Here is a 27,594-nt window from a genome sequence, read left to right as displayed (position 1 = left end):
TGTTTCGAAAACACAGTTGAACCTTTGGCAAGAACAGCTTCCTTGATTGTCTTTCTGGTGCCCACAATAGTAGCGATGGTTGATTGGGGTTTCTTGTACAGCTTGACTAGGTCGGCTATACGCACTCCACTTTCATACTTATCAATTATCTCTTTCTTCATCTCTATAGTAATTCTTACCCTTTGAGGTGTAGGGTTGGCACTAGAAGCTTTCTTGGGGCCCATGGTCACTTATTTTCCAGAAACAGCACCGAAAATACTGTAATAATACGAAATATTCCGAGTGTATGCTTGGATGTTACCGCGGAGGCTGGCTGGTAAACAATGGGACGGAGCGGCACATGTGAGGCTGGCTGAGGGCACATTGGACGCGTCTCGGACGAAAATCGGTATGCGGGTTTTTAATCGGTATGCGGGGCAAAAATTTTGCGATAAAAGTAATCGTTATGCGGAAAAATCGCTATGCGATGCCATCGTTATGCGGGGGTCCACTGTATATATATATATATATATATATATATATAATATATATAATATATATTATATATATATATATATATATATATTATATATATATAATATAATGTGTGCAATAAGATCACAGTAAACAGGTGATTTCAAAATATGCAAAACAACCACTCTGAAAGAATAGAGAAATTCCAAGCGCTTTCGTGACTACTCACGAAAGCGCTTGGAATTTCTCTATTCTTTCAGAGTGGTTGTTTTGCATATATATATATATATATATATATATATATATATATATATATATATATATATATATATATATATATATATATATATATATATATATATATATATATATATATATATATATCTAGGTAGTAGGTTGGTAGACAGCAACCGCCCAGGGAGGTACTACCGTCCTGCCAAGTGAGTGTAAAACTGAAGCCTGTAATTGTTTTACACGATGGTAAGATTGCCGGTGTCTTTTTTTTATCTGTCTCATATACATGCAAGATTTCAGGTATGTCTTGCTACTTCTACTTACACTTAGGTCACACTACACATACATGTACAAGCATATATATACACACCCCTTTGGGTTTTCTTCTATTTTCTTTCTAGTTCTTGTTCTTGTTTATTTCCTCTTACCTCCATGGGGAAGTGGAACAGAATTCTTCCTCCGTAAGCCATGCGTGTTGTAAGAGGCGACTAAAATGCCGGGAGCAAGGAGCTAGTAACCTCTTCTCCTGTATATATTACTAAATGTAAAAGGAGAAACTTTCGTTTTTCCTTTTGAGCCACCCCGCCTCGGTGGGATACGGCCGGTGTGTTGAAAGAAAGAAAGATATATATATATATATATATATATATATATATATATATATATATATATATATATATATATATATATATACATATTATATATATATATATATATATATATATATATATATATATATATATATATATATATATATATATATATATATATATATATATATATATATATATATATTATATATATATATATATATATATATATATATATATATATATATATAGGATGGGGTCCACCTCTGGTGTAAATTGTGGGACCCATAGCCTCGGAGAAGTGGATAAAAAGGCTTCAAGGAAGAATATTTGGATTTCTTCCTGAAGCCATTTGAATATTCCACTTCCCCTACCACCCCATCTTTTGAACTATTTTTTTTTTTTTTTTTTACCAATAGGAATATTTTATTACATAATATGGCACAGAAGATTTAAGAGATACATTGTTGATATAAAGGTGGCATATACGGTACATGTTGTTACGTGTGTATCACCGATTATAAGGCGAAAATCTCATCCAGCTCCTCAGAGCTGGGGCGTGTGCCCAAAATGCAGCATGCATTACCCCTTTGAACAGCCGCACTGAGCCGCTGGAACAGAAAACTAGCTGCCCTGGGATCCCTAGTTACCCTGATGAGTCTTTTTCCCAACTCCTTAAGGAAATTAGATGCACTCTTTCCCCATGAGCCAAGGGTCTCTGAGCCTATGGGAACAAACATATAATGATGGGCAAGTTCTCCATATTTTCTAGACTTTTGGGACTCCCTAAAGCTGGCAGCTGCCCCTCCTTCCTCCCTGGTGTATTGGAGATAGGTATCAGCCAAGGTAGATGCACATGTATAGTCCCACACCACCTGCTTCCCATCTGTCCAGGCTTGAAGGGTGATACCATCTGGACGCTTCTGGCTGCCATCAGATCTGCATAGTTGGGGTGGCTCCCTTACTGCTGGGCATCCAGCTGTTGTGAGGCTCCTCTTGATAATGTTATTAACCTCCTCATGTCTTGCAATCTTTCCCTCGGATTTACGGCACACAAGACCATGGTACCCGAATCGGTCTGCTGCTTCACTGCCACAAATACACCTGTGTTCGGCGAGAATAGGGGCGGCAAGTCGAAGGGCAACACCGATGCGGATGGTCTGTGGGTCGAGGCGTGTGCCAAGGCTGGAGTTGGGAACAGCCAACAGAAAGTCCCCAGCATGAGGGGCTCTCACTGCCAGGAGGCGGGCTCTATCCTTCCCTGACACACTCTGAAGCATCGTTGAGGCTATATTTTCCACTATTGGACCATCCCAGTGCGATTGTTTGTAGTTGTTGGGGGGAGCAGGTCTGGTTTCTGAGCCCGTTAGATTATCCCAGATCATTGCTCCGTCAATGAATTTTTGGTCCTGGGCTCCAATCTTGTCCCTAAGATGTTCAGGGAGAATCGCTGCTACAAGCTCTCTGGATGCAATACACGAGGACAGAAAAGCAGGTAACGCAATCTGTGATGACTTGCGGACACCAATGCCTCCTAGTCTGACTGGAAGTGTAGCTTGGTTCCACTGCCCGTCTTCTAGAGTAAGGTTAAGTACTTTCGTAAAAATCTGCCTCAGAATACTGTCATATTCGTGCAGTATAGGGTTATCATATGAAGGTGCACATCTTAGGAAATATGTCAACCTGGGCAGACTCAAGCACTTTGTGAGAAGGTACAAGGCATCGTGGGTGTCCAGATTGCCTATTCGTTGTTCCATTCTCCTTAACTCTTCCAATTTCTTCCTGAGAATTGTGTCAATGGCATTGCTTCCCAGAGGTGCTCCTAGCAAGACACTATTTGTGGGGGCAATGACTGCTGCTCCTGGTAGTTTTGATCTCACTGCATTTATCACTTGTTGACTGACTGAGATGATTTCACATTTGGATGGATTCAGGATGAGACCCATTTCCTGTCCCCGTGTCATTACCTGTGTAAGGTCATGTAGGAGGGACTCCTTTGTACCTGCTAGTGTGCCATCATCTAGGAACCAGATGTTTAGCTCGCTGGTCAGTCTGACTGTGATTTCCCTAACTGCAATACAGAAGAGAAATGGTGCAAGAGGATCTCCTTGTTGGACACCCTCCGATGATGTGATTTCATGCTCTCCAAAGAGAAGCATTGATTCCTTGCTATACCCAGCTGAAACAAAAGGGAAGAGACCAGGGAAATGTTCTTGTACTGCTGCTAATACCACGTCTCTTTTCAGGAGATTGAACGCATTCTTGAAATCTAATTTTACCACTGCATTGTCCTCAGGCAGGTTGTTGATATATGCCCTTGTTGCATGAACCGCTGCTTCACTTCCTTGAGAGACCCCAAAGCCAAGCTGGTTTGGTTGAAGCATCAAGGCTGCCTGTGCACGAATACTTCGGACAGCAGCTTTGGATACGAGGCGGCGTAACGTGTTGCCTACTGCAATTGGCCGAATTCCTCCATCCTTCTTTTTAAGTGCACAAAGTGTTGCACCAAAAAAGAAAGGTCTAATTTCATCAGGAATCAGACCAGCCAAGGAATTGTTGACGAACCTTGTGATCTCTGAAAGCAGTGTCTCTGCAATTTCCCCAATAACTGGATTAACCATTTCCTTTAAATGCTGTGGCCTTATTCCAGTGTAACCCCCAGCAGAGCCAGATGGGAACGACATTATTGCTTTGTAAATGTCTGAGTCTTCCACAATCAATGGTTCCATAGTGGGGACAGAGGTGTTGGAACTGTTGGTGCCACTGGTTTCCCTGGCAGGGTGCTTTCCTCTAAGTGCTTCAGCCGTGTCAGCATCCCTGGGAGCAACTGTATCTTCACTGGTAATAATTCTGATTGCCCCCACTGTGTTGCCCTCTTCAATTTTCTTGCTCACCTGGACTCTGACTTTTTCACTGTCAGTAGAGTGAGTGGGGGTTCTGCCTCTCCCTTTTTTGTGTTGACGGGGAAGGTGAATGAGGTTATCAACTCTAGGAAAATCTCTTAAGGATTTAATTATCATTGAGGCTAGCCTCTTTCCCCTTCTTTCCGGCACAGCTAAGCAGACATTGCCAAAAAGTAGCAGGTTGTGCCATGCCTTGATGGTTGGTGGAGCATTTAAGATAGTGGAACCATCGTTTACTTTTTTCAGGAGGTCTGTAAGTTTCCCAGCTGCGTGTGGACGGGCTGCTTTGGGAATATGTGTGAGTGTCCTCGTACCTGTTGCTTTGATTGCTTCCAAGAGATTGTCTGATGAGATAAAATCTGTTGGAGTGGGTTCAGGTGCCTGAGGTGGCTCTGGATCATCACTTTCCACAGGAGGACATCCTGAACCAGGGCAACTACCGTGTTTGCGGAGGAAACCATTAGAGTTGAGACAACGAAGCTGTAAGCATGACCGACACTTGCCTCTCCTAGTATTGCCAGCCGTGCCATTTCCCTGGCTGCTTGCTTCCTCCTGGTTGGCATCCATCTGCTAGACTAGACAATAGGAGTGGAATATGACATGCTGGGTGGGTATGGTGCGTGGGAGGTAGTGAACTTGACCGTGGTGGCCTGGTGGAGTTTGAGGGGAAGGGAAAAACTTCCCTTGGGAATTAGGTGGGGGAGGCGCAGGTTGAGTGGGGTTATCCCGGGGAGTACAATACACATGGACTTGCACACTATATATTGTTCACACTGTCTTACACTACACATGTACATGTTTATAGAGGGGCCACAGATATATCAGATCACTTTCTAGTTGTAGCTACACTGAGAGTAAAAGGTAGATGGGATACAAGGAGAATAGAAGCATCAGGGAAGAGAGAGGTGAAGGTTTATAAACTAAAAGAGGAGGCAGTTAGGGTAAGATATAAACAGCTATTGGAGGATAGATGGGCTAATGAGAGCATAGGCAATGGGGTCGAAGAGGTATGGGGTAGGTTTAAAAATGTAGTGTTAGAGTGTTCAGCAGAAGTTTGTGGTTACAGGAAAGTGGGTGCAGGAGGGAAGAGGAGCGATTGGTGGAATGATGATGTAAAGAGAGTAGTAAGGGAGAAAAAGTTAGCATATGAGAAGTTTTTACAAAGTAGAAGTGATGCAAGGAGGGAAGAGTATATGGAGAAAAAGAGAGAGGTTAAGAGAGTGGTGAAGCAATGTAAAAAGAGAGCAAATGAGAGAGTGGGTGAGATGTTATCAACAAATTTTGTTGAAAATAAGAAAAAGTTTTGGAGTGAGATTAACAAGTTAAGAAAGCCTAGAGAACAAATGGATTTGTCAGTTAAAAATAGGAGAGGAGAGTTATTAAATGGAGAGTTAGAGGTATTGGGAAGATGGAAGGAATATTTTGAGGAATTGTTAAATGTTGATGAAGATAGGGAAGCTGTGATTTCGTGTATAGGGCAAGGAGGAATAACATCTTGTAGGAGTGAGGAAGAGCCAGTTGTGAGTGTGGGGGAAGTTCGTGAGGCAGTAGGTAAAATGAAAGGGGGTAAGGCAGCCGGGATTGATGGGATAAAGATAGAAATGTTAAAAGCAGGTGGGGATATAGTTTTGGAGTGGTTGGTGAAATTGTTTAATAAATGTATGGAAGAGGGTAAGGTACCTAGGGATTGGCAGAGAGCATGCATAGTTCCTTTGTATAAAGGCAAAGGGGATAAAAGAGAGTGCAAAAATTATAGGGGGATAAGTCTGTTGAGTGTACCTGGTAAAGTGTATGGTAGAGTTATAATTGAAAGAATTAAGAGTAAGACGGAGAATAGGATAGCAGATGAACAAGGAGGCTTTAGGAAAGGTAGGGGGTGTGTGGACCAGGTGTTTACAGTGAAACATATAAGTGAACAGTATTTAGATAAGGCTAAAGAGGTCTTTGTGGCATTTATGGATTTGGAAAAGGCGTATGACAGGGTGGATAGGGGGGCAATGTGGCAGATGTTGCAAGTGTATGGTGTAGGAGGTAGGTTACTGAAAGCAGTGAAGAGTTTTTACGAGGATAGTGAGGCTCAAGTTAGAGTATGTAGGAAAGAGGGAAATTTTTTCCCAGTAAAAGTAGGCCTTAGACAAGGATGTGTGATGTCACCGTGGTTGTTTAATATATTTATAGATGGGGTTGTAAGAGAAGTAAATGCGAGGGTCTTGGCAAGAGGCGTGGAGTTAAAAGATAAAGAATCACACACAAAGTGGGAGTTGTCACAGCTGCTCTTTGCTGATGACACTGTGCTCTTGGGAGATTCTGAAGAGAAGTTGCAGAGATTGGTGGATGAATTTGGTAGGGTGTGCAAAAGAAGAAAATTAAAGGTGAATACAGGAAAGAGTAAGGTTATGAGGATAACAAAAAGATTAGGTGATGAAAGATTGAATATCAGATTGGAGGGAGAGAGTATGGAGGAGGTGAACGTATTCAGATATTTGGGAGTGGACGTGTCAGCGGATGGGTCTATGAAAGATGAGGTGAATCATAGAATTGATGAGGGAAAAAGAGTGAGTGGTGCACTTAGGAGTCTGTGGAGACAAAGAACTTTGTCCTTGGAGGCAAAGAGGGGAATGTATGAGAGTATAGTTTTACCAACGCTCTTATATGGGTGTGAAGCGTGGGTGATGAATGTTGCAGCGAGGAGAAGGCTGGAGGCAGTGGAGATGTCATGTCTGAGGGCAATGTGTGGTGTGAATATAATGCAGAGAATTCGTAGTTTGGAAGTTAGGAGGAGGTGCGGGATTACCAAAACTGTTGTCCAGAGGGCTGAGGAAGGGTTGTTGAGGTGGTTCGGACATGTAGAGAGAATGGAGCGAAACAGAATGACTTCAAGAGTGTATCAGTCTGTAGTGGAAGGAAGGCGGGGTAGGGGTCGGCCTAGGAAGGGTTGGAGGGAGGGGGTAAAGGAGGTTTTGTGTGCGAGGGGCTTGGACTTCCAGCAGGCATGCTTGAGCGTGTTTGATAGGAGTGAATGGAGACAAATGGTTTTTAATACTTGACGTGCTGTTGGAGTGTGAGCAAAGTAACATTTATGAAGGGATTCAGGGAAACCGGCAGGCCGGACTTGAGTCCTGGAGATGGGAAGTACAGTGCCTGCACTCTGAAGGAGGGGTGTTAATGTTGCAGTTTAAAAACTGTAGTGTAAAGCACCCTTCTGGCAAGACAGTGATGGAGTGAATGATGGTGAAAGTTTTTCTTTTTCGGGCCACCCTGCCTTGGTGGGAATCGGCCGGTGTGATAATAAAAAAAAAAAAAAAAATATATATATATATATATATATATATATATATATATATATATATGTATATATATATATATATATATATATATGTATATATATATATATATATATATATATATATGTATACATTATATATATATATATATATATATATTATATATATATATATATATATATATATATATATATATATATATATATATATATATATATATATATATATATATATATATATATATTACAACAGCAATTTCATTCACTCAAAATATTCTGTTACTACCTGTGTAGGTGTTTGTGTTTCTACCTTTGCAGTATTTGTTTCTACTTGTGTTGATGTCTGTGTGTTGATGTTTGTGTTTCTGCCTGTGCAGATGTGTTTCTACCAGTGTTGGTGTTTGTGTTGACTCGTGTTGCTCAGTGTTTCTACCTGTGGACACATCTCATATTGGCTACTTTTGTGTTTTTATTTGCTTCTCTTTGAAGTGCTGCCTGTATGTGTAAGTTTTAATTTTCACCCTTGAGGCTATTTTAAAAGTAATATAGTTGCTACACCTCACATAGTGTGTTAACATGGTGTTATCCTTCCTTCAGACACAGTATCGGGGACATGGTCGGGAGTTGGTCGAGAATGGCACTGGTATGGATCTGGTCGACGGTGTGGTGGCTGTGGGTGGTGACGGTCTGGTCAATGAGCTGGTGATGGGGCTACTCATGGTATCCATCAGAAGAGCTGGTGTGGATCCACATGACCCGCAGGTTACGCTGCCCACCACCCACCTACGTCTCGGCATTATACCAGGTAGGTATAATGACAAGTCAGCGTGTGCTGCTGTCCTGTCTTGTCTACATATTTATAAAAAAAATTCTTGTTTGTGTCCTAGTTCCAGCATTTTTTATAGCTGTTGAAGTTTCTTGAAGCGATAAATGCAATTACCAGTATATTTCTTCCGATTATGTCTCCGAGTTCATATCATCCATAACAGAAAAAGAGAGGAAACTTAGAGGCAGACTTTTTTTTTTTTAAATTGAGTAAATTTTGTGTAAATTATTTTGTGCCTTTCTCTCTTGTATTCCAAGGAATACATTTGAAGATAATTTAATATTTCCCAGTTGTTCAGATGTTTGAATGTACAGGAGCGGTGAAAGTTCTCTGTATGTTTTCAAGTTCAGCAAATCTCACTTTCCCAGAAGTGTTAGTATTCCAGCCTGGAGAAAACAAGTGACTTCAAGAGTATCATCATTGGCTCAGTAAATCTTTGTCTTCAAAATTCCAGTTATCCAGACTATAATTTTCCTTGTGGTAGCAAGGAAATGTGAGATCCTTTGAAATCATCACTCCCAAGTGTTGCACAGGGAACTTTCGCTCAGTTGAACGGTTTAAGTTTGTCATATAGTACTCTGTTTCAATCTTTATTTCCTACATTTTTCCATAATGGAACAACCGAAACTTGCCCTCGTTAAACATCATATTGTTGTCTGAAGCCCAGTGGAAGACTTGATATATATCAGCTTGAAAATTTACTGTCTTTGAAGAATACCACTCAAGAGATTCTGGTGTCATCATCAGAGGATGTTATGTTGCTATGGTTTGTGTCCTTGTCTACATCAGTTATAAGAATGAGAAACGGAAGTATCTAGAGTGACTGGCAATCTGTTCACAGATTTTGAGGATGTGTGAAGTTAGCACACTTGTTCTATAGTTTTTTTTTTTTTTTTTTTTTTTTTTTTTTTTTTTTTTTTTTTTTTTTTTTTTCAATTTCTTTACTGCCACCTTTGTGAGGAAATATCGGTGGTTTTAAATGACTGTGGTATGACATCTGTGTCCAGGTTCCTCCATAAAATACTGAAGGCCTGAGATAGTAGTGCTTGTAGTTTTTTATGGATATGGAGTCCCATGAGTCTGCACCTGGGGCAGAATGCATGGGCATGCTGCGATAGCTTGACAGGTATGTCAGATTGGTGTAGGCTTGACATGTATGTCAGGCTGGTGTAGGCTTGACATGTATGTCAGGCTGGTGTAGGCTTGACATGTATGTCAGGCTGGTGTAGGCTTGACATGTATGTCAGGCTGGTGTAAGCTTGACATGTATGTCAGGCTGGTGTAAGCTTGACATGTGAACATCAAAATGGTATACAATACCGACAGGTTGGTAGGTAAGACACATAGGCAACAGTTAGGCAACTTTATTCCGAAATGTTTCGCCTACACAGTAGGCTTCTTCGGTTGAATACAGAAAGTAGGCAGGAACAGTAGAGATGTGAAGACGATGTAATCAGTCCATCACCCTTGAAGTCGTAGAGATAGTTCCTGACTATGGAACTGAACTTCTCCAGGCTGAGGGACTGACAACCTCAAATTCTACGACTTCAATGGTGATGGACTGATTACATCGTCTTCACATCTCTACTGTTCCTGCCTACTTTCTGTATTCGACTGAAGAAGCCTACTGTGTAGGCGAAACGTTTCGGAATAAAGTTGCCTAACTGTTGCCTGTCTTACCTACCAAGCTTGACATGTATATCAGGCTGGTGTAGGCTTGACATGTATGTCAGGCTGGTGTAAGCTTGACATGTATGTCAGGCTGGTGTAGGCTTGACATGTATGTCAGGCTGATGTAAGCTTGACATGTATGTCAGGCTGGTGTAGGCTTGACATGTATGTCAGGCTGGTGTAAGCTTGACATGTGTTGAATAAATTGATGTAATTATTCCCCATTGCAATGTTTTTATCATCAGTCACACTTGCTTCCAGGTGGGAGCACGGATGCCATGTGTCATGGCACTCATGGCACCAGTGATGTGATCACCGCAGCACTGCACATCATTATGGGTGAGTCCGTGGCTCATGGCTGTCAGCCAAACTCTTGTATGTACCAAGACTGATAGCAGGTAGCAGGTTGATAGTCAAGATCTATGGGAGGTACTGCCATCACATACTAATATATAGATATTAGGTTGATAGACATATGCTACGGATCAGTGGGACTAGGAAGGGTCGATGGTCTTTTGTTGTTATTATAATCGTGGGGGAGCGCTAAACCCTTAGGATTATGCAGCACATGTGGGGGGATGGAAGGTATTCAGGCTCAATTCAGGGAACCAGAGCACAGATCCAATACCCTAGATCAAGAGCCCCTCACCAACGTCAAGGAACCTCCCTTAAGGGGTGGTCTTTTGTTAATTTTATTATTAAATATTTTAAATACAGTGGACCCCCGGTTTACGATATTATTTCATTCCAGAAGTATGTTCAGGTGCCAGTACTGATCGAATTTGTTCCCATAAGGAATATTGTGAATTAGATTAGTCCATTTCAGACCCCAAACATACACGTACAAACGCACTTACATAAATACACTTACATAATTGGTCGCATTGGGAGGTGATCGTAAAGCGGGGGTCCACTGTATATGTATTTGCTATAACCCATTCTTCTGATCAACTTTAATTTCCATAAAATTGACTGAAAACTTTTCTTCTGAATTAATTCACCCTTGAAAGGTTTAAATATCTTACGAAATGAACGATACATTTAGGGTTAGAATGTATTGGTGCAAATTTGCCAATTTACTAATATGAATGTCTAGTTAAATGATACTAATAGGATTATAAGCACATGTAATGGGCAGGATTCAAACACAGGGCAGTCTGGTCCAGAATGTAGTGGGCAGGCACTCTAACCACTGGAACATACTGGCCAAGTAAGATGTATTCATCTATGTATTTCTAGTCTTTTTGATGTATAGAAATATAGCTAGTTGGGCTAATATAATTAAGTCAGGATAATACAATGGTTAGAACACTGGCCTGATAGTTTTAGGACTGGCCTACTTTGACCCTGAATCCTGCCCTTTCTGTTTAGGGTATTATTCAGTGTTGATGACCTTGTTCAGAGCAGGAGAGATATAAGAACTGAGACAAATACAGAGGTCGTTAACAGCCCAAGCAGAGCCACTAAATTTCTGGAACATTTCAGTTTTAAATATGAACTCTGAAGAGAAGAGAGGGATACATGATAATATATACATGGAAAGTACTTGAGGGCCTAGTTCAGGGATGGGAAACCTACAGCCTTAATGTCACATGCAGCCTTCTAGGGCATTAAATGCAGCTTTCTGAATGAATTATTTTTCATAAGTTATTACACAATTAACTTTTTACAAAATAACCGACATTTTGCAGTATATAGTATATATCTAATCAAAATTTCTTGAATGCAGCCTCATTAGATTACAGCTGATTCTAATGCACCTTTCCAACATAAAAATTTAACCCACACCTGGCTTAGTTCCAAAACTGTGTGCTCCCATAACAACATACTGGATGGAGAGATATGGGAGAAAATGTACAATAAATCCAGTGAAACTGAACTCCAGGTGTGGAAAAATTCTCAAAACTCAGTAGAGGTATAATCAATCTGGAATTGTTGGATTCTATGCAATAACTGGAGAATGCTCCATCTGGTCAGCTTCAGACTTTTAGCGCTGGCATGTTTTTCACAAAGAAAGCTGTGCATTGACTTTGGGGGGTTTAAGTTTTAATGTTCCAATTTTATTAAACATATTGGTTTACCTGGAGAGAGTTCCGGGAGTTAACGCCCCCGTGGCCCGGTCTGTGACCAGGCCTCCTGGTGGATCAGAGCCTGATCAACCAGGCTGTTACTGCTGGCTGCACGCAATCCAACGTACGAGCCACAGCCCGGCTGGTCTGGTACCGACTTAAGGTGCTTGTCCAGTGCCTGCTTGAAGTCAGCCAGGGGTCTATTGGTAATCCCCCTTATATATGCTGGGAGGCAGTTGAACAGTCCCAGGCCCCTGACACTTATTGAATTGTCTCTTAACGTGCTAGTGACACCCCTGCTTTTCATTGGGGGATGTTGCATCGTCTGCAGACTCTTTTGCTTTCGTTGTGAGTGATTTTCGTGTGCAAGTTCAGTACTAGTCCCTCTAGGATTTTCCAGGTGTATATAATCATGTATCTCTCCCACCTGCATTCCAGGGAGTACAGGTTCAGGAAATTCAAGTGCTCCCAGTAATTGAGGTGTTTTTTCTCTGTGATGCGTGCCGTGAAGGTTCTCTGTACATTTTGTAGGTCAGCAATTTCACTTGCCTTGAAAGGTGCTGTTAGTGTGCAGCAATATTCCAGTGTAAATAGAACAAGCAACCTTAAGAGTGTCATCATGGACTTGGCATACCTAGTTTTGAAGGTTCTCATTATCCATCCTGTCATTTTACTAGCAGATGCGATTGATACAATGTTATGGTCTTTGAAAGAGAGATCCTCCGACACGATCACTCCCAGGTCTTTGACGTTGGTTTTTCGCTCTAGTATTTTGTGGCCAGAATTTTTGTACCCTGATGACGTTTTAATTTCCTCACGTTTACCATATCGGAGTAATTGAAATTTCTCATCGTTGAACTTCATATTGTTTTCTGCAGCCTATTGAAAGATTTTTCTGATGTCCGCCTGGAGCCTTGCCGTGTCTGCAATGGAAGACACTGTCATGCAGATTCGGGTGTCATCTGCAAAGGAAGGCACGGTGCTGTGGCTGACATCCTTGTCTATGTCAAATATGAGGATGAGAAACAAGATGGGAGTGAGTACTGTGCCTTGTGGAACAGAACTTTTCACTGTAGCCACCTCAGACTTCACTCTGTTGACTACTACTCTTTGTATTCTGTTTGTGAGGAAATTAGATCTAATCACCAACTTTTCCTGTTATTCTTTTATCACGCATTTTGTACGCTATTACGCCATGGTCACACTTGTCGAAGGCTTTTGCAAAGTCTGTATATATTATATCTGCATTCTTTTTGTCTTCTAGTGCATCTAGGACCTTGCCATAGTGATCCAGTAGTTGGGACAGACAGGAACAACCTGCTCTAAACACATGTTGCCCTGGGTTGTGTAATTGATGGGTATCTAGATGGGTGGCGATCTTGCTTCTTAGGACCCTTTCAAAGATTTTTATGATATGGGGTGTTAGTGCTATTGGTCTGTAGTTCTTTGCTATTGCTTTACTGCCCCCTTTGTGGAGTGGGGCTATGTCTGTTGTTTTTAGTAACTGTGGGACGACCCCCATGTCCATGCTCCCTCTCCATAGGATGGTAAAAGCTCGTGATAGGGTCTTCTTGCAGTTCTTGATGAACACAGAGTTCCATAAGTCTGGCCCTGGGGCAGAGTGCATGGGAATGTCATTTATCGCCTGTTCGAAGTCATTTGGCATCAGGATAACATCAGATAGGCTTGTGTTTACCAAATTCTGTGGCTCTCTCATAAAAAGTTCATTTTGATCTTCGACTCTCAGCCTGGTTAGCGGCTTGCTGAAAACTGAGTCATATTGGGACTTGAGTAGCTCACTCATTTCCTTGCTGTCATTTGTGTAGGACCTATCTTGTTTAAGTAGGGGCCAATACTGGATGTTGTTCTGAACTTTGATTTGGCATATTTGGCATATTGTGTGCAATAACTGAAGAATGCTTCTTTGAATCAACTTCAAACCTTAAATGTTTGTTTATCTTACTTAGGGAAAGGTTTTGACTGATTTTGAGCAGTGTAAGTGCCAGTTTGCCAGAAATTGAGGAAATTGAAATACTACTCAATTTTGCAACAATTTTGTGAATATCATATCCAATCAGCTTCAAATTTTTAATGCTTATAACTTGAGAATGCAACTCCTGATGAGCTTTAAAATGCCTCTTCTGTTTAATTTTAAATTATCAAAGCTGATGTATCTCAACTGATAGCTCAGACTGGTTATGGTGCCATTTTTATTGAAGAAATTGTGATGTTAGTTTCCATGTGATAATTTGTGAATGCCTACCAGATTTACTTGAAATCTTTGAGGCTGATACGTATTTACCTGCATTAGAAATTTATGCTATACTACATGCTTTTTCCCTTCCATGAATTAAGAGAAGCTTTTCTTGGATCACACAGTGATCAGGAAATCTGGTTGTTTTCTACTCCTAAAGCACTATATGACCCTTGTAGGTTTAGTGCTTCCTTATGTATGTTATACAATAAAATTCATTACCTGCAGGTGACAGCCGGTGCGTTGATGTAGCAGCTATCTACAGGAATGGACAGTTCCAAAATGTTGCAACTACTATGGTTTCGTATGGATATTTTGGTGACTTGTTGAAGACATCCGAGCAGTGGAGGAAGCTTGGACCCACTCGCTACTTGGTGTCTGGCTTCCTGCAGTTTATGAGGAATCGCTCTTACGAGGGACAGTTAAAGGTGTTGACTCCAGCAAACCCATTAGCACAGCCCTACGACATGAATGGTTGCTGTCATGAGTGCAGTGTGTGTGATAAAGCTGCCATGGCTGCACCAGCTGCTGGACAGTGGTTAAAGGTAAGATGATTATTATTATTATAATCAGAGAAAGCGCTAAACCAACAAGGGTCAAAGGTAAGATGATAACCTAAATCCTATGAATGGTATGTATAATTTTTTTTTTTTCAATCTTGACAATAATGAACATTTTTCTTAAAGAGTTGCAAATCAGTTTTTTTCACCCTCATTTCATATTTCTCTTTGTGCTTCTAAAGGATGTAACTGCATAAATTCTCAGTGTAAAATCTATACAGAAGGACCCCCATATCAGTGGGTCCAGTTTCCGCGGTTTCAGTCATCCACAGTTTACCACGGCCCAAAAATTACCCTTAATTTTACTTAATAATGGCCCCAACGTGCTAAAGTAGTGATGCTCACAGTTCTTCAAAGCCTTAGAGAAGCATACACAAATAACCTGCACATAGAAGAGAGGAGCTTACGACGACGTTTCGGTCTGACTTGAACCATTTACAAAGTCCAAGTCAGACCGAAAAATCGTCGTAAGCTCCTCTCTTCTATGTGCGGATTATTTGTGTAACTCTCCAGTCACGGTATTGTGCCTTTTTTTTGTTACCTAAGAGAAGCTTTGAAGTGTTTCAAATCCATGAAAAAGTGATAATTGTCCACTTACTCTGCATACTTTATCAATTAAACTATCATTGGTATGTAAATGAAAAACGACTTACATATAGGGTTCACTACTATCCACGGTTTCAAGTATGTGTGGTAGGTCTTCAAATGTATCCCCCGTGGATATGGGGGAACTACAGTATTCCCCCCGTATCCATGGGTGATATGTTCCAAGCCCTACAGAAGATTCCTGAAACCATGGATAGTTGCAAACCCTACATACAAGTAACTTTTCATTTACGTACATAACTTTTCTTCTTTCAACAAACCGGCCATATCCCACCGAGGCAGTGTTTCCCAAAAATAAAAAGAAAAGTTCCTCTTCATAACTTTAGTAATGGACACAGGAGAAGGGGTTACCAACCCCTTGCTTCCGGCATTTTCATCACATGGCTTACAGAGGAAAAATTCTGTTCCACTTCCCAACATAGTTTAATTGATAAGTCACTCACAGTAAGACATTATGATGTTGGTGGTTGGGGATCGTCAATAGTGGACATGTTTTGTTTTTCAACCATTGGAAAAACATCATGATAGGAGATTGTTTTTCTTTCTTTTCAGCTCATCAAACATTTACTAGAGAGGTTCTAATGTTCCAGTAATTATGTGGGTGACTTTAATACTGTGTTCCATTTATAGGATTGTAATCCATAATATTTTTCCTGGAATTTTCTATTTTTCTGGAATTTTCCATTTAATATTTTCAGGCCATGGTAAACTGTGGATAACTGACACCACAGAAACCAAATCCACAGATACATTAATTCTGCTGTACTTAGCTATGGCTATTTATTCAATAAGAAAACTACTTTAAACACTTCCACAAATTACTAGGGAGGGAAAACCAGACAGACAGTAAGGGGGAAGTACAGGATGGATGAGTAGGAGGATGATACAATAGATGTGAGATTAGACGTAATGGATGATCACTAGGGTTAGCTGGAGAAAGCTGACTGCAGGAGGGAGAAGGGAAAAAGATCAAGGGAGAAGGGACTGATCTTCTTGCTTGATGTCACTTCAAGATAACTTCAAACAGAAGAATATATCACACACACTGTTATTGACAGTGTGTATTTGGAAATGCTTAATGTTAACAGCCACATAAAATTGAAATACATATCAAGACTGTTTATGAATTTATATTAAGTAAAGAGGTAAAAGAATTGACCTGATTAAAAAATATTGATTTTCTTTTCTTTAATAACACTTATTATGTATGGAGCATAATGTTGTTCTACCTAGAGTATACATGGTGAGTGTTCTGAGGGTCTACACTCTAGCAACCTGGTCCCAGACCAGACCTCCCAGTGGATGGCCTGATCATCCAGGCTGTTCCTTAGGGCATAGAACCTGCCTCACATCTGTTTCTCATTCTTGCAACTGACATTGACATGTACATAAATCATAGAGCCATAACATCTATTGCTAATGACAGAATTTTTATGATAGTGGCATCTGCTGAAGACACAGTAAATCTTCAGGCAGATATAAATCGAATCGTCTCCATTGGACCTCAAACAAAACTGATGGTTAACGAGGAAAAGTTTCAGTAGCTCTGCTATGGAAGAATGGAGGAAATAAAGAATGTAATGGAGAACAGGACAAGCTCAAATCAGGTATTTTTAGATGCAATGTGCAGAGTCCAATGTATGCACCACAGTTCTGTTAATGAGGAACTAACTTGAGAAACTTGTCAAGTTTTTTCTTGAAGACAATGAGGGTACTGTTGGTAATCTCCCTTTTGTAAGAAGGGAGAATATTGAAAGGTATTGAACATACCAAACTTGCACCATGAACTATTTGAAGTTCAAATCTGCTTAGACCAAAGAACCCAGCAGCCCAATAAAAAGTATCATGCAGGCATTTACATATATTCAAGTATATTAACTAGTAACTTCTTACCTCTTTATCTCTGCCCCCTGTGACCTGGACCAGACCAGATTTCTTGATCTCTGGCCTTACGACTCAAACTGTTGGTGCTTGCAGAACCCTGTCCAATATAAGCACTGTAGCCTGGCTGAGAAGGAACTGTTTTTAAAACCTCAGATATAGCAAGAAAAACCCCTAAAAAGTTGACTCTGTTAAATAAATTTCCAGTGCACCTGGCCCCTCACTGTGAAATATTGACAGTACTGAAGAAGAGAGACTTATAGATCAAGCTTTTACTGGGACAATGATACAGAGCTTTACATTTTCCCAGTAAGAGATTATTCTGCAAACCTGTTTTTTTCTTCTCGGTTGAAGAATGGGGGTCTTGTGCGACATTTGGGTATCTTTATTATGGAAACATTCCATCAACCAGTGGCTTCTTCAGCACAGTACAGAGAAGAATAGTGGAAGTTGAGAAAGAGTTACAGGTAATCAGTCCCTCAGCCTGGAGTTGACATGTTCAGTCCATCATGCATAGAATGTGCTGATGGGTGAGGGTTTTGGGATGACAGAGACCAACCATCACTGATATATATTCAATCAAGCATCTGAATACCAGGGAGAGATTGAAAGTCCCTTGAATCATACTCCTTGGATGATTTTCCTTAAGATGCTGTTGTACTTTTATCTTCAAGTTATAAGTAGAAAATATAATAATTTATGTCTAAGCATTATTACATGATCTCCATATCTGCTTTATAATTCCCTTTGAAATTATTTTTACATTTTAGTGCTGAATTTTATTTTCATATCTCACAAAATACTCAGTTTAAATTAAAATTTATATTTTAATATTAACCCTTAAATGGTCCAAACGTATATATACGTTTTTTCAACATCTGAAAGTATGTAAAAAAATGTTTTTTTCTTTTTGTTTGTTTTACATTTGAAAACATGTAAAAAAAACTTTTATCTACTTTTTTTTTGTTACATTTGAAAATATGTAAAAAAAAGTAGATCTACTTTTGTAGCACTACGAATTTGAATGCCGATTTGTTTGGACCGTTTAAGGGTTAAGCAAATTTATATACAGTGTCTGATATATTTTTATTATAGTATTAGACCTATCTTTAAACTTGTCTTATCAATCCATGTTTTAACACAACAGCCATCTCCCACCAACTCAGGGTCACCCAAAAAAAGAAGAAATGTAAAGTTTTCTTCGCTTATCAGTCCATATAAAAGAATAAAAAAGTAAAATAACTTACCAGATGAATTAAGAATTGACAAAATAATTTAGAAAATGGAATATTTGTGTGTGCATGATTAGTCCAGTCATATTAACATGAATTTCTCTCTGAAATTAATATTTTATTGTAATTTTAAAAGCTACCATTCAACTTGTCAATTCCAATTTTAATTTTAATGAATTATCTTGTAATTTGCTTTTAACCCTTAAGCTGTCCAAACATAGATCTATGTTTGTGCGTGTAGTGCTCCGACCTTGATTTTTCTCCCTAACAATTTAAAAAAAAAAAAAAACGTAGATCTACGTTTGGACAGTTAAGAGGGTTAACTATTATTTTAACTTGGTCATAATACTCTCTGCTAGACTAGTAAGTATAGAGAACCACACATCTTTATAATATTTGCATCAAGTTGTTTTACTACCAGTCTAGATTACCTAAAATCCTGTGCATACCATAGGCTTTTCATACATTATATCCATAGTGTTTTGAAAATATTTTTTTTATTTTGAATTGCATAGATATCAGTAGGTAGTTAGTAAATAGTATTTTAGGATAATGCTGACCAGAGTATGACTGGTAACAGTCCTTTACGGTAATATTATAATGACAATTCTTACTTCTAGATGATCTCAGGTCATGACTCTGTATGTCAGTTGTATACAGTATCAGTATGATAATGAATTGGGCATAAGTGCAACATCTGGGTATCTTTAGTTTGTAGACGTTTTGCCATCCAGTAACTTCTAATGCAATAGGTAATCAGTCTCTCAACCTTGCAGAATTATGTATGGAAGACTGGAAGGTGAGGTAATCAGCCCCTAAACCTACAAGCAAATATTGAGCACCATAGTCTTGTTGAATCTGGAGTACAGGCAGGAAGATAGGGACTTATATACAGGAGTCAGATGAGGTGCAGCAGATGAAAGCATTGTCACAGGTAGGCAGGACTCACCAGTGGAAGTAGGTCATGCCCAAGAGTTGGGCTAGAGGTTATCAAGTAGGTTGTAGAGATGTCCTCAGTACCAAGATTCCATGATGTTGTATTTGACAAGTTGTATATCAATGGTATATAATATTAGCATGAGTCAGTCAGATAGTAGTAGGAGTCAGCTAGTGACACACACTGATAGAATTAAAGTGAGCCAGAGGTTAGCCATGCCAGTATTTATTGCGAGACTGAGGAGTTTCTATATATGTAATGATTTGTTGAGCTGTGTGAATTGTTTTCTTCATTAAATTCCAACTCTTTTTTATTGCTGTTTCACCAGTTCCTTACAAGTAACATATTTTGGATATATAAGCTCTACAATACAAGATTTGCAGTTGGCATACATACTATCCCCAATTTTCACAAGAATCATGTCCTGTTTTGAGAACTGTAATACTGTACATTGTAATACAGTAAGTCACATGACAAGACTAAACAAATAACAGTATTTTTGTTACTATGGTATAATTTTTCAACAGTTCACTGGCCGCTGGAGTGTAGTGACCTCGGCAGTGATGTCCTGTGCTTGCCGCCTCTCTCCTTATGGAGTGTCACCCTCAGCCCATCTTGGGGACGGCTGTACTGACCTTATTTTAGTGTCTGGAGGCTCAAGATGTCGCATCCTCAGCTATCTCTTCCGAACTGCCTATACTGGAAATGCTGTGAGTATTTATGAATATTTAAGATTTAATAAGCCAAAGAATAATTGTAATAACTGAGAATAGTAAAAGTTCTATCTGTGGTCAGTGATAGATGGTTACAAATTTGTAGTTATCCAAGGGTTGTGAGATAAGCAGGCAGTGTAGGAGATGATGAATCTGTAGAGATATTAATGCTCGGTATTGTGTCCCTGAGTTTAAGGGAATTCAATAAGCTATTCATAGTGAGGAGGAATTGAGTTTGATGAAATCGTAGTTTTATTGAAATGATAAGTGAGGCTTCTCTTCTGATTCATGGTGGTTATGTTCTGGGACATCCAACAGTTGAGGAAAATAATTGCCTCAACATCAAAGGGTCAACCTTTTTTCACTGTTGCTTGTTCTTTGTAAGAATGTGAAGCACATTGGTTTATCTATGTAATCAAGCTCTTCTTGTTTTGATTCACATATCTTTTCATATAGGTATTGAACAGTGTTAACAACAGTGAGGGAGCTTATCACTAGCTGAGGATTCTGAGTCTTTTTACTTACTGTTTGGATATGAAAGGTTGTTGGGTAATTACAGTAATAATAATGGAGAGATGTTGGAGTATTTTAACTGTAGTGTCAGCATGCCTCTGACAAAACAGTGATGGAGTGAGTGATGATGAGTGTTTCTTCTTTTTTTGGGGTCACCCTGCCTCGGTGGGAAACGGCCAGTGTGTTAATAAAAAAATAACAATAGTAATAATTTTACTTGCCAAGAAGGTATGTTAGACTTAGAAATAAGGTTTATAGCATTCATTTTTTATTTGAAAAAGCCCAGAGTTATGCAAAATATTTTGGCAGGCATGCTCTAGGAAAAATATACAAAAATGCAATACATGTATTTGCAAGGCCTAATGAGCTGAAGGTGAGTGGTAAGTACAGTATTTTCTGACATATGAGGTACACTTTTTTTCCAGCAGTCTTAAAATCACCCTTCACCTTATATGCTGAAAGTCAGGAAGAATGGTAGGTTTTGGGTTGTTGCCAAGTGGTAGTTTCAGTGCTACTGTACTAGTAGACTAAACTCCAAAGACAGCCCAGTGTAAAACTGTTTCCCAGATTACTTCAGAGTGATTATTGTAAACTATAATTTACATATTACTGGTACATATTAAGTAATCTATCTTCAGCAGTTGTAAATTATTGTAAAATAGGTGTATATAAACAAGAGTTAGCCATGTTTCATTTGGTGGTTGTTTGTGGTGGAGCAGAAGAAAGGCAGTGCAAGGTTCCACCTCTTTCAGCTACACTATTCACATAAGCAGCCAGTCTTGGCCTACTGTTATTTTGAAGCAAATATTGCACTTTTTTTTTTTATTTTTCCAAGAATATACATTATAAGTCAGAAAATACGGTAGATGCTGCTAAGCTATTATTGATGGAACTAGGCACTATCACCCTTGGTGATGACGGTAAATCAGTAATCATATCTGTCCTTACATATGAATACTGAGCTGTATGCTACTTCATACCCCTCTCAATGAACCAAGTATTCCATTGTAAGTTAAACTGTGTTATGGAGAAAATCTGTCTGCTCCACCACCATCACCACCACTAAAACAACCATGGCCACCTATTGTTTATGGATGGCACCATGGTGGTTGCACAGCTGTATACCGTGTGCACCAAGTGCCAAATCAACCAGGCTGTGATGGATGTGTGTGTGCAAGTACAGTACAGTGGAACCTCAGGTTACGAATGCCCCACCATGCAGATTTTTCAGGATACGAACTGTCGTTAGGTCAATTTTTTGCTTCAGGATACGAAAGAAATTTCAGGATGCAAACTTTCCCCTCAAGGGAGGTTCCTTAAATAAATAAATAAATAAAATATATATATTTTTTTGCAAAGGTTACAGTGTGTGTTTACGTATCATAATATGATTGGAGCAAAGCCACTATCATGCCGAGGCATTTCGGGCAGAAATGCCTACTTAAGACTACTTAAGTCTAGACAGGAGAAAAGTGTACTAGTAGTAGTTACCAATATTTTCCTGATGGTGGCACCAACTACTGGCAGCCTTTTGAAGTTTCTCCTTACTGTTATTATTATTATTATTACTATTATATTGTATTATTATTATTATAATAATAATGATTATTATTATTATTATTAGTAGTAGTAGTAGTAGTATTTACATATATGGTGAGGGGCTCTTGATCTAGGGAACTTAATCTGTGCTCCAGGTCCCTAAATTATTATTATAATATTATTATTATAATATAATAATACTTATATACTAATAATAATGATAATACATAATAATTACATATAATATAATAATAATATACTATAATATAATAATACGTACATAATAGTACAATAATAATTATAATAATAGTACATGTATGTACGTACTGCGTATGATTTAGTTTGACAACGCCACCACCAGATAAGTGTCAATCAAAAGAATGGTCACCAGTGCACATGTGCTTACGGAGTTATCCTCGCGGTGCAAGGAATTCTCGTGATTTCCTTACGTTTTGTGCAGTTAATTCGCCAGATTTCTTTCTTCTGACCATGGGTCCCAAGAAAGCAAGTGCAATGGACAGTGCATGGAAATAAAGCAAGAAATGATTAACCCTTTCAGGGTCTGTCCCATAGGTCTACGGCTTTATGTTCAGGGCCCAAACCGTAGATCTAAGCCATGAGCTCAGCTCACTCTGAAAAACTGTGAGTGGTAAATTTGGGCCTAGATATGAGAGAATACATCTATGTGGTATGTGTGCACCACATAAAACAAATCCTGCAGCACACTGTGTATGAGAGAAAAAAACTGAGACCATGATTTTCAATTAAAACAGCGACTTTGCAGTGTTTTCTCGTATGTATTTTATAGTTGTATTTGCGATTTCTTGGTCTCATTTGATAGAATGGAAGACATATTACAGAAATAGAGATGATTTTGATTGGTTTTAGCACTGGAAATGGCTTGAAACTGAGCTCAAAGTAGCGGAAATGTTAAATTTTTGCCGATATTCAAGAGTAAACAAACAAACTCACACATCTAATACACACCAGCTGGTGGGTCTAATATACATTCACATATATGGTGATGATATTTATACAATTATTACAATATTGCATAACAGTAAATCTTCTATTTTTTTGTGTGAATAAAAAATAAAAATTGAATTCATTTGTAAAGCCTCAAAACGTAACTAATGAACAGGGGAAGTGTTAGTTTAGTGCCAGGAATATCTACATTGTTTATTCTGGACAATATTTTGAAACTGGAATATTTTGAACTTTGTGTTAAATTGGCCAAATTACCAAATTCTGATCACTTTATTTTGTAGTTGAAACAGTTGACTTGGCAATTTCTTGTGCTCAATCAATAGAACAGAAGTAATACTAGTGAAATAGCTAAGAATTTGGTCGACTGGAATAATGTAATTGGCCTAAAATGGGAGTCAAATTCGGCAAAATCGCCGATTCATAAACATCACTGACGCATCAAAATTCGCAAGAGCATAATTTCGTCAATTTTCCATCAAATTTCATACTTTTTGTTTTATTACCTTCACAAAAAGATTCTCTACCATTTCATAAGAAAAAATAACAATTTTTTTTTTTTTAAATTCTTGGACACTGGTGCGTGACTCCAGATTTGGGCCTTGGACCCTGAAAGGGTTAATAAGCACATTATTATTATTATAATCAAGGGGGAAGTGCTAAACCCGTAGGATTATACACCGCCTGTGGGGGGATGGAAGGTATTCAGGGTTAATTCAGGGAACTGGAACACAAATCCAGTTCCCTAGATCAAGAGCCCCTCACCAGCATCAAGGAACCTTCCTTGAGGGGAATAAGCACAGACTAGGTACGAGGGTTGAGGACTTAGTGAGTTGAGTACAAGCATAACCCCTCTACTGTATGTACAATACTAAAGCAGAAGTCTATAAAGGCTATAGCATCAACAAAGGGCATTACAGTAATTCTAAGCAGTGAACCTCTGTCAATGAAAAGATGGAAAAGCTGCTGTTGACATGGCTGACGGAAAAACAGCTCACAGGAGATACGTAGTGTAGTGAGATGAACACAAAAATTGTACATAACAGTTCTTAAGATTATTATTATAATCAAGGGGAAGCACTAAACCCATAGGATTATACAGCACCTGGGAGATGGAAGGTATTCAAGCTTAATTTGAGGAACTGGAGCACAGATCCAATTCCCTAAATCAAGAGCCCCTCACCATCCATCATCAAGAAGCCTTCCTTGAGGGTGAGTTCCTAAGAAATGTATGAACTCCTGACAGGATATGCCACTCTGCATTTCTTCTCCAAGGTATGTAAATGCCGTATGTACACTAGATCTAATTCAGTTAGCCTCACAAACTCTTGTTTTCTCTTATAACACCTCTGATGTTTTCATAACGAGAATGCGCGACCACTCCCGACCACAATCCTCCTGCCTCCACCGTCCATGTAATGACATATTTTATTCATTCTAGAGTGTGTGTCAGGATTCAATGTTATTTATATTGTTTATTATGTCATATTAGATGAATTATAACAGATAAATAAGACATAGAGTTGATATTAGGGTTATTTTGTCATGCCTCCCGAGAGCAGAAATTCATCTGGAACGAATTAATTGCATTTCACTTAATTTAAATGAGGAAAATTGACCCAGCATACGAACAAATCAGGATACAAAGAAGTCCATGGAACGGATTAAATTCGTAACTCGAGGTTCCACTGTATTCTGGGCGAGGGCTGGGCTCCAGGAGGAAAACTCGCAAAACTCTTCAGAGGTATATCAGTGTATGTAGTGTAGTCAGAGGAGGTTACCTTCACTATAGTAGTATGTGTTGTGTAGTCTGCGAATGTTATCTTATACACCTACCATAAATTTGCTAGTTTGTCGTATAAGATGAGCTTTAGTGTTTTTTAGTAAATTATTTTGGTAACTGTGTTTGTTGATCATCAGGTGAGCTTAGATCATGTGAACATTCACCGTGTTCAAGAGGTTCACTTTACTCCCAAACCAACGGGTGCCAAGTCTCAATGGAACTGCGATGGTGAGCAGCTGACCGAACCCGCTCTCAAGCTCAAGTAAGTAACTCACTTATGTACTTGATTTAAAGGCAGTAAAGTTAGAACCCGAGGATGCTGCTTCACTAATGATATTTTCAAACCTTCACATTACCAATGGGAACCGACAGGGGAGGCGCCAAGAGTGCTTCATCCCCTAAAATATTCCCTTAACTCCCTGAAATAAAAGTACGTAGTAATAATAATACTGCTTCAGGTCTCCTAGCCATTCCTTCCAACTACATAACTACCCCTAATCCATCCCAGTATCATAACATCAATTGTATATAATGCCAACAAGTTAGATTCACGAAGACTATGGTACTGAATACCTGCTGCTAGGCCAAGGGACCGATTTCCTCAATTTCTACCGCTTCAGTCTTCTGATTTTGTCCTGGTATAGCATTGATAAAGCCATTAGTTGGCAAAACATCTACATAATAAAGATACCCATAAGAGTATAGTAAAGATACCTATCTGATGAATTGCAGAAATATGTTGACAAATATGCACTATTTTTTGAGTGATTGGTTAGTGGGAGATCTTCAAAGTACGTATACACATTTGCTGTGGTGATAAATGTAGTGGTGATAAATTTAGGGATTTGGAAAAGGCGTATGACAGGGTGGATAGGGGGGCAATGTGGCAGATGTTGCAAGTGTATGCCCCTCAAGGAAGGTTCCTTGATGTTGGTGAGGGGCTCTTGATTTAGGGAATTGGATCTGTGCTCCAGTTCCCCGAATTAAGCCTGAATGCCTTCCACATTCCCCCCAGGCGCTGTATAATCCTCCGGGTTTAGCGCTTCCCCTTGATTATAATAATAATGCAAGTGTATGGTGTAGGAGGTAGGTTACTGAAAGCAGTGAAGAGTTTTTACGAGGATAGTGAGGCTCAAGTTAGAGTACGTAGGAAAGAGGGAGATTATTTCCCAGTAAAAGTAGGCCTTAGACAAGGATGTGTGATGTCACCGTGGTTGTTTAATATATTTATAGATGGGGTTGTAAGAGAAGTAAATGGGAGGATCTTGGCAAGAGGTGTGGAGTTAAAAGATAAAGAATCACACAAAGTGGGAGTTGTCACAGTTGCTCTTTGCTGATGACACTGTGCTCTTGGGAGATTCTGAAGAGAAGTTGCAGAGGTTGGTGGATGAATTTGGTAGGGTATGCAAAAGAAGAAAACTAAAAGTGAATACAGGAAAGAGTAAGGTTATGAGGATAACAAAAAGATTAGGTGATGAAAGATTGGATATCAGATTGGAGGGAGAGAGTATGGAGGAGGTGAATGTATTCAGATATTTGGGAGTGGACGTGTCAGCGGATGGGTCTATGAAAGATGAGGTGAATCATAGAATTGATGAGGGGAAAAGGGTGAGCGGTGCACTTAGGAGTCTGTGGAGACAAAGAACTTTGTCCTTGGAGGCAAAGAGGGGAATGTATGAGAGTATAGTTTTACCAACGCTCTTATATGGGTGTGAAGCATGGGTGATGAATGTTGCAGCGAGGAGAAGGCTGGAGGCAGTGGAGATGTCATGTCTGTGGGCAATGTTTGGTGTGAATATAATGCAGAGAATTCGTAGTTTGGAAGTTAGGAGGAGGTGCGGGATTGCCAAAACTGTTGTCCAGAGGGCTGAGGAAGGGTTGTTGAGGTGGTTCGGACATGTAGAGAGAATGGAGCGAAACAGAATGACTTCAAGAGTGTATCAGTCTGTAGTGGAAGGAAGGCGGGGTAGGGGTCGGCCTAGGAAAGGTTGGAGGGAGGGGGTAAAGGAGGTTTTGTGTGCGAGGGGCTTGGACTTCCAGCAGGCATGCGTGAGCGTGTTTGATAGGAGTGAATGGAGACAAATGGTTTTTAATACTTGATGTGTTGTTGGAGTGTGAGCAAAGTAACATTTATGAAGGGATTCAGGGAAACCGGCAGGCCGGACTTGAGTCCTGGAGATGGGAAGTACAGTGCCTGCACTCTGAAGGAAGGGTGTTAATGTTGCAGTTTAAAAACTGTAGTGTAAAGCACCCTTCTGGCAAGACAGTGATGGAGTGAATGATGGTGAAAGTTTTTCTTTTTCGGGCCACCCTGCCTTGGTGGGAATCGGCCAGTTTTTTTTTTTTTTTTTTTTTTTTTCAACAAGTCGGCCGTCTCCCACCGAGGCAGGGTGACCCAAAAAAGAAAGAAAATCCCCAAAAAGAAAATACTTTCATCATCATTCAACACTTTCACCACACTCGCACATTATCACTGTTTTTGCAGAGGTGCTCAGAATACAACAGTCTAGAAGCATAAACATATAAAGATACACAACATATCCCTCCAAACTGCCAATATCCC

At 39.5% G+C, this 27,594-nt stretch overlaps 1 protein-coding gene across 1 annotated transcript in view; it reads left to right on the top strand.

The window, feature by feature from the left end:
• The window catches only part of Cerk (Ceramide kinase), a gene marked incomplete at its 5' end in the record, with an annotated part of 47,343 nt that extends 22,029 nt beyond the window's left edge, over positions 1-25,314 (top strand). Inside the window, 5 exon segments of the mRNA XM_070084732.1 lie at positions 8,061-8,268; positions 10,222-10,299; positions 14,512-14,828; positions 20,027-20,209; positions 25,169-25,314. Of these exon segments, the coding sequence (XP_069940833.1) occupies positions 8,061-8,268; positions 10,222-10,299; positions 14,512-14,828; positions 20,027-20,209; positions 25,169-25,297 (915 nt within the window).
• Positions 25,315-27,594: the final 2,280 nt, after the last annotated feature.

The sequence above is a fragment of the Cherax quadricarinatus genome, chromosome 13 (assembly GCF_038502225.1).
Source record: "Cherax quadricarinatus isolate ZL_2023a chromosome 13, ASM3850222v1, whole genome shotgun sequence".
NCBI classification, from domain to species: Eukaryota; Metazoa; Arthropoda; class Malacostraca; order Decapoda; family Parastacidae; genus Cherax; species Cherax quadricarinatus.
This window is presented reverse-complemented; position numbering and strand designations above follow the sequence as displayed.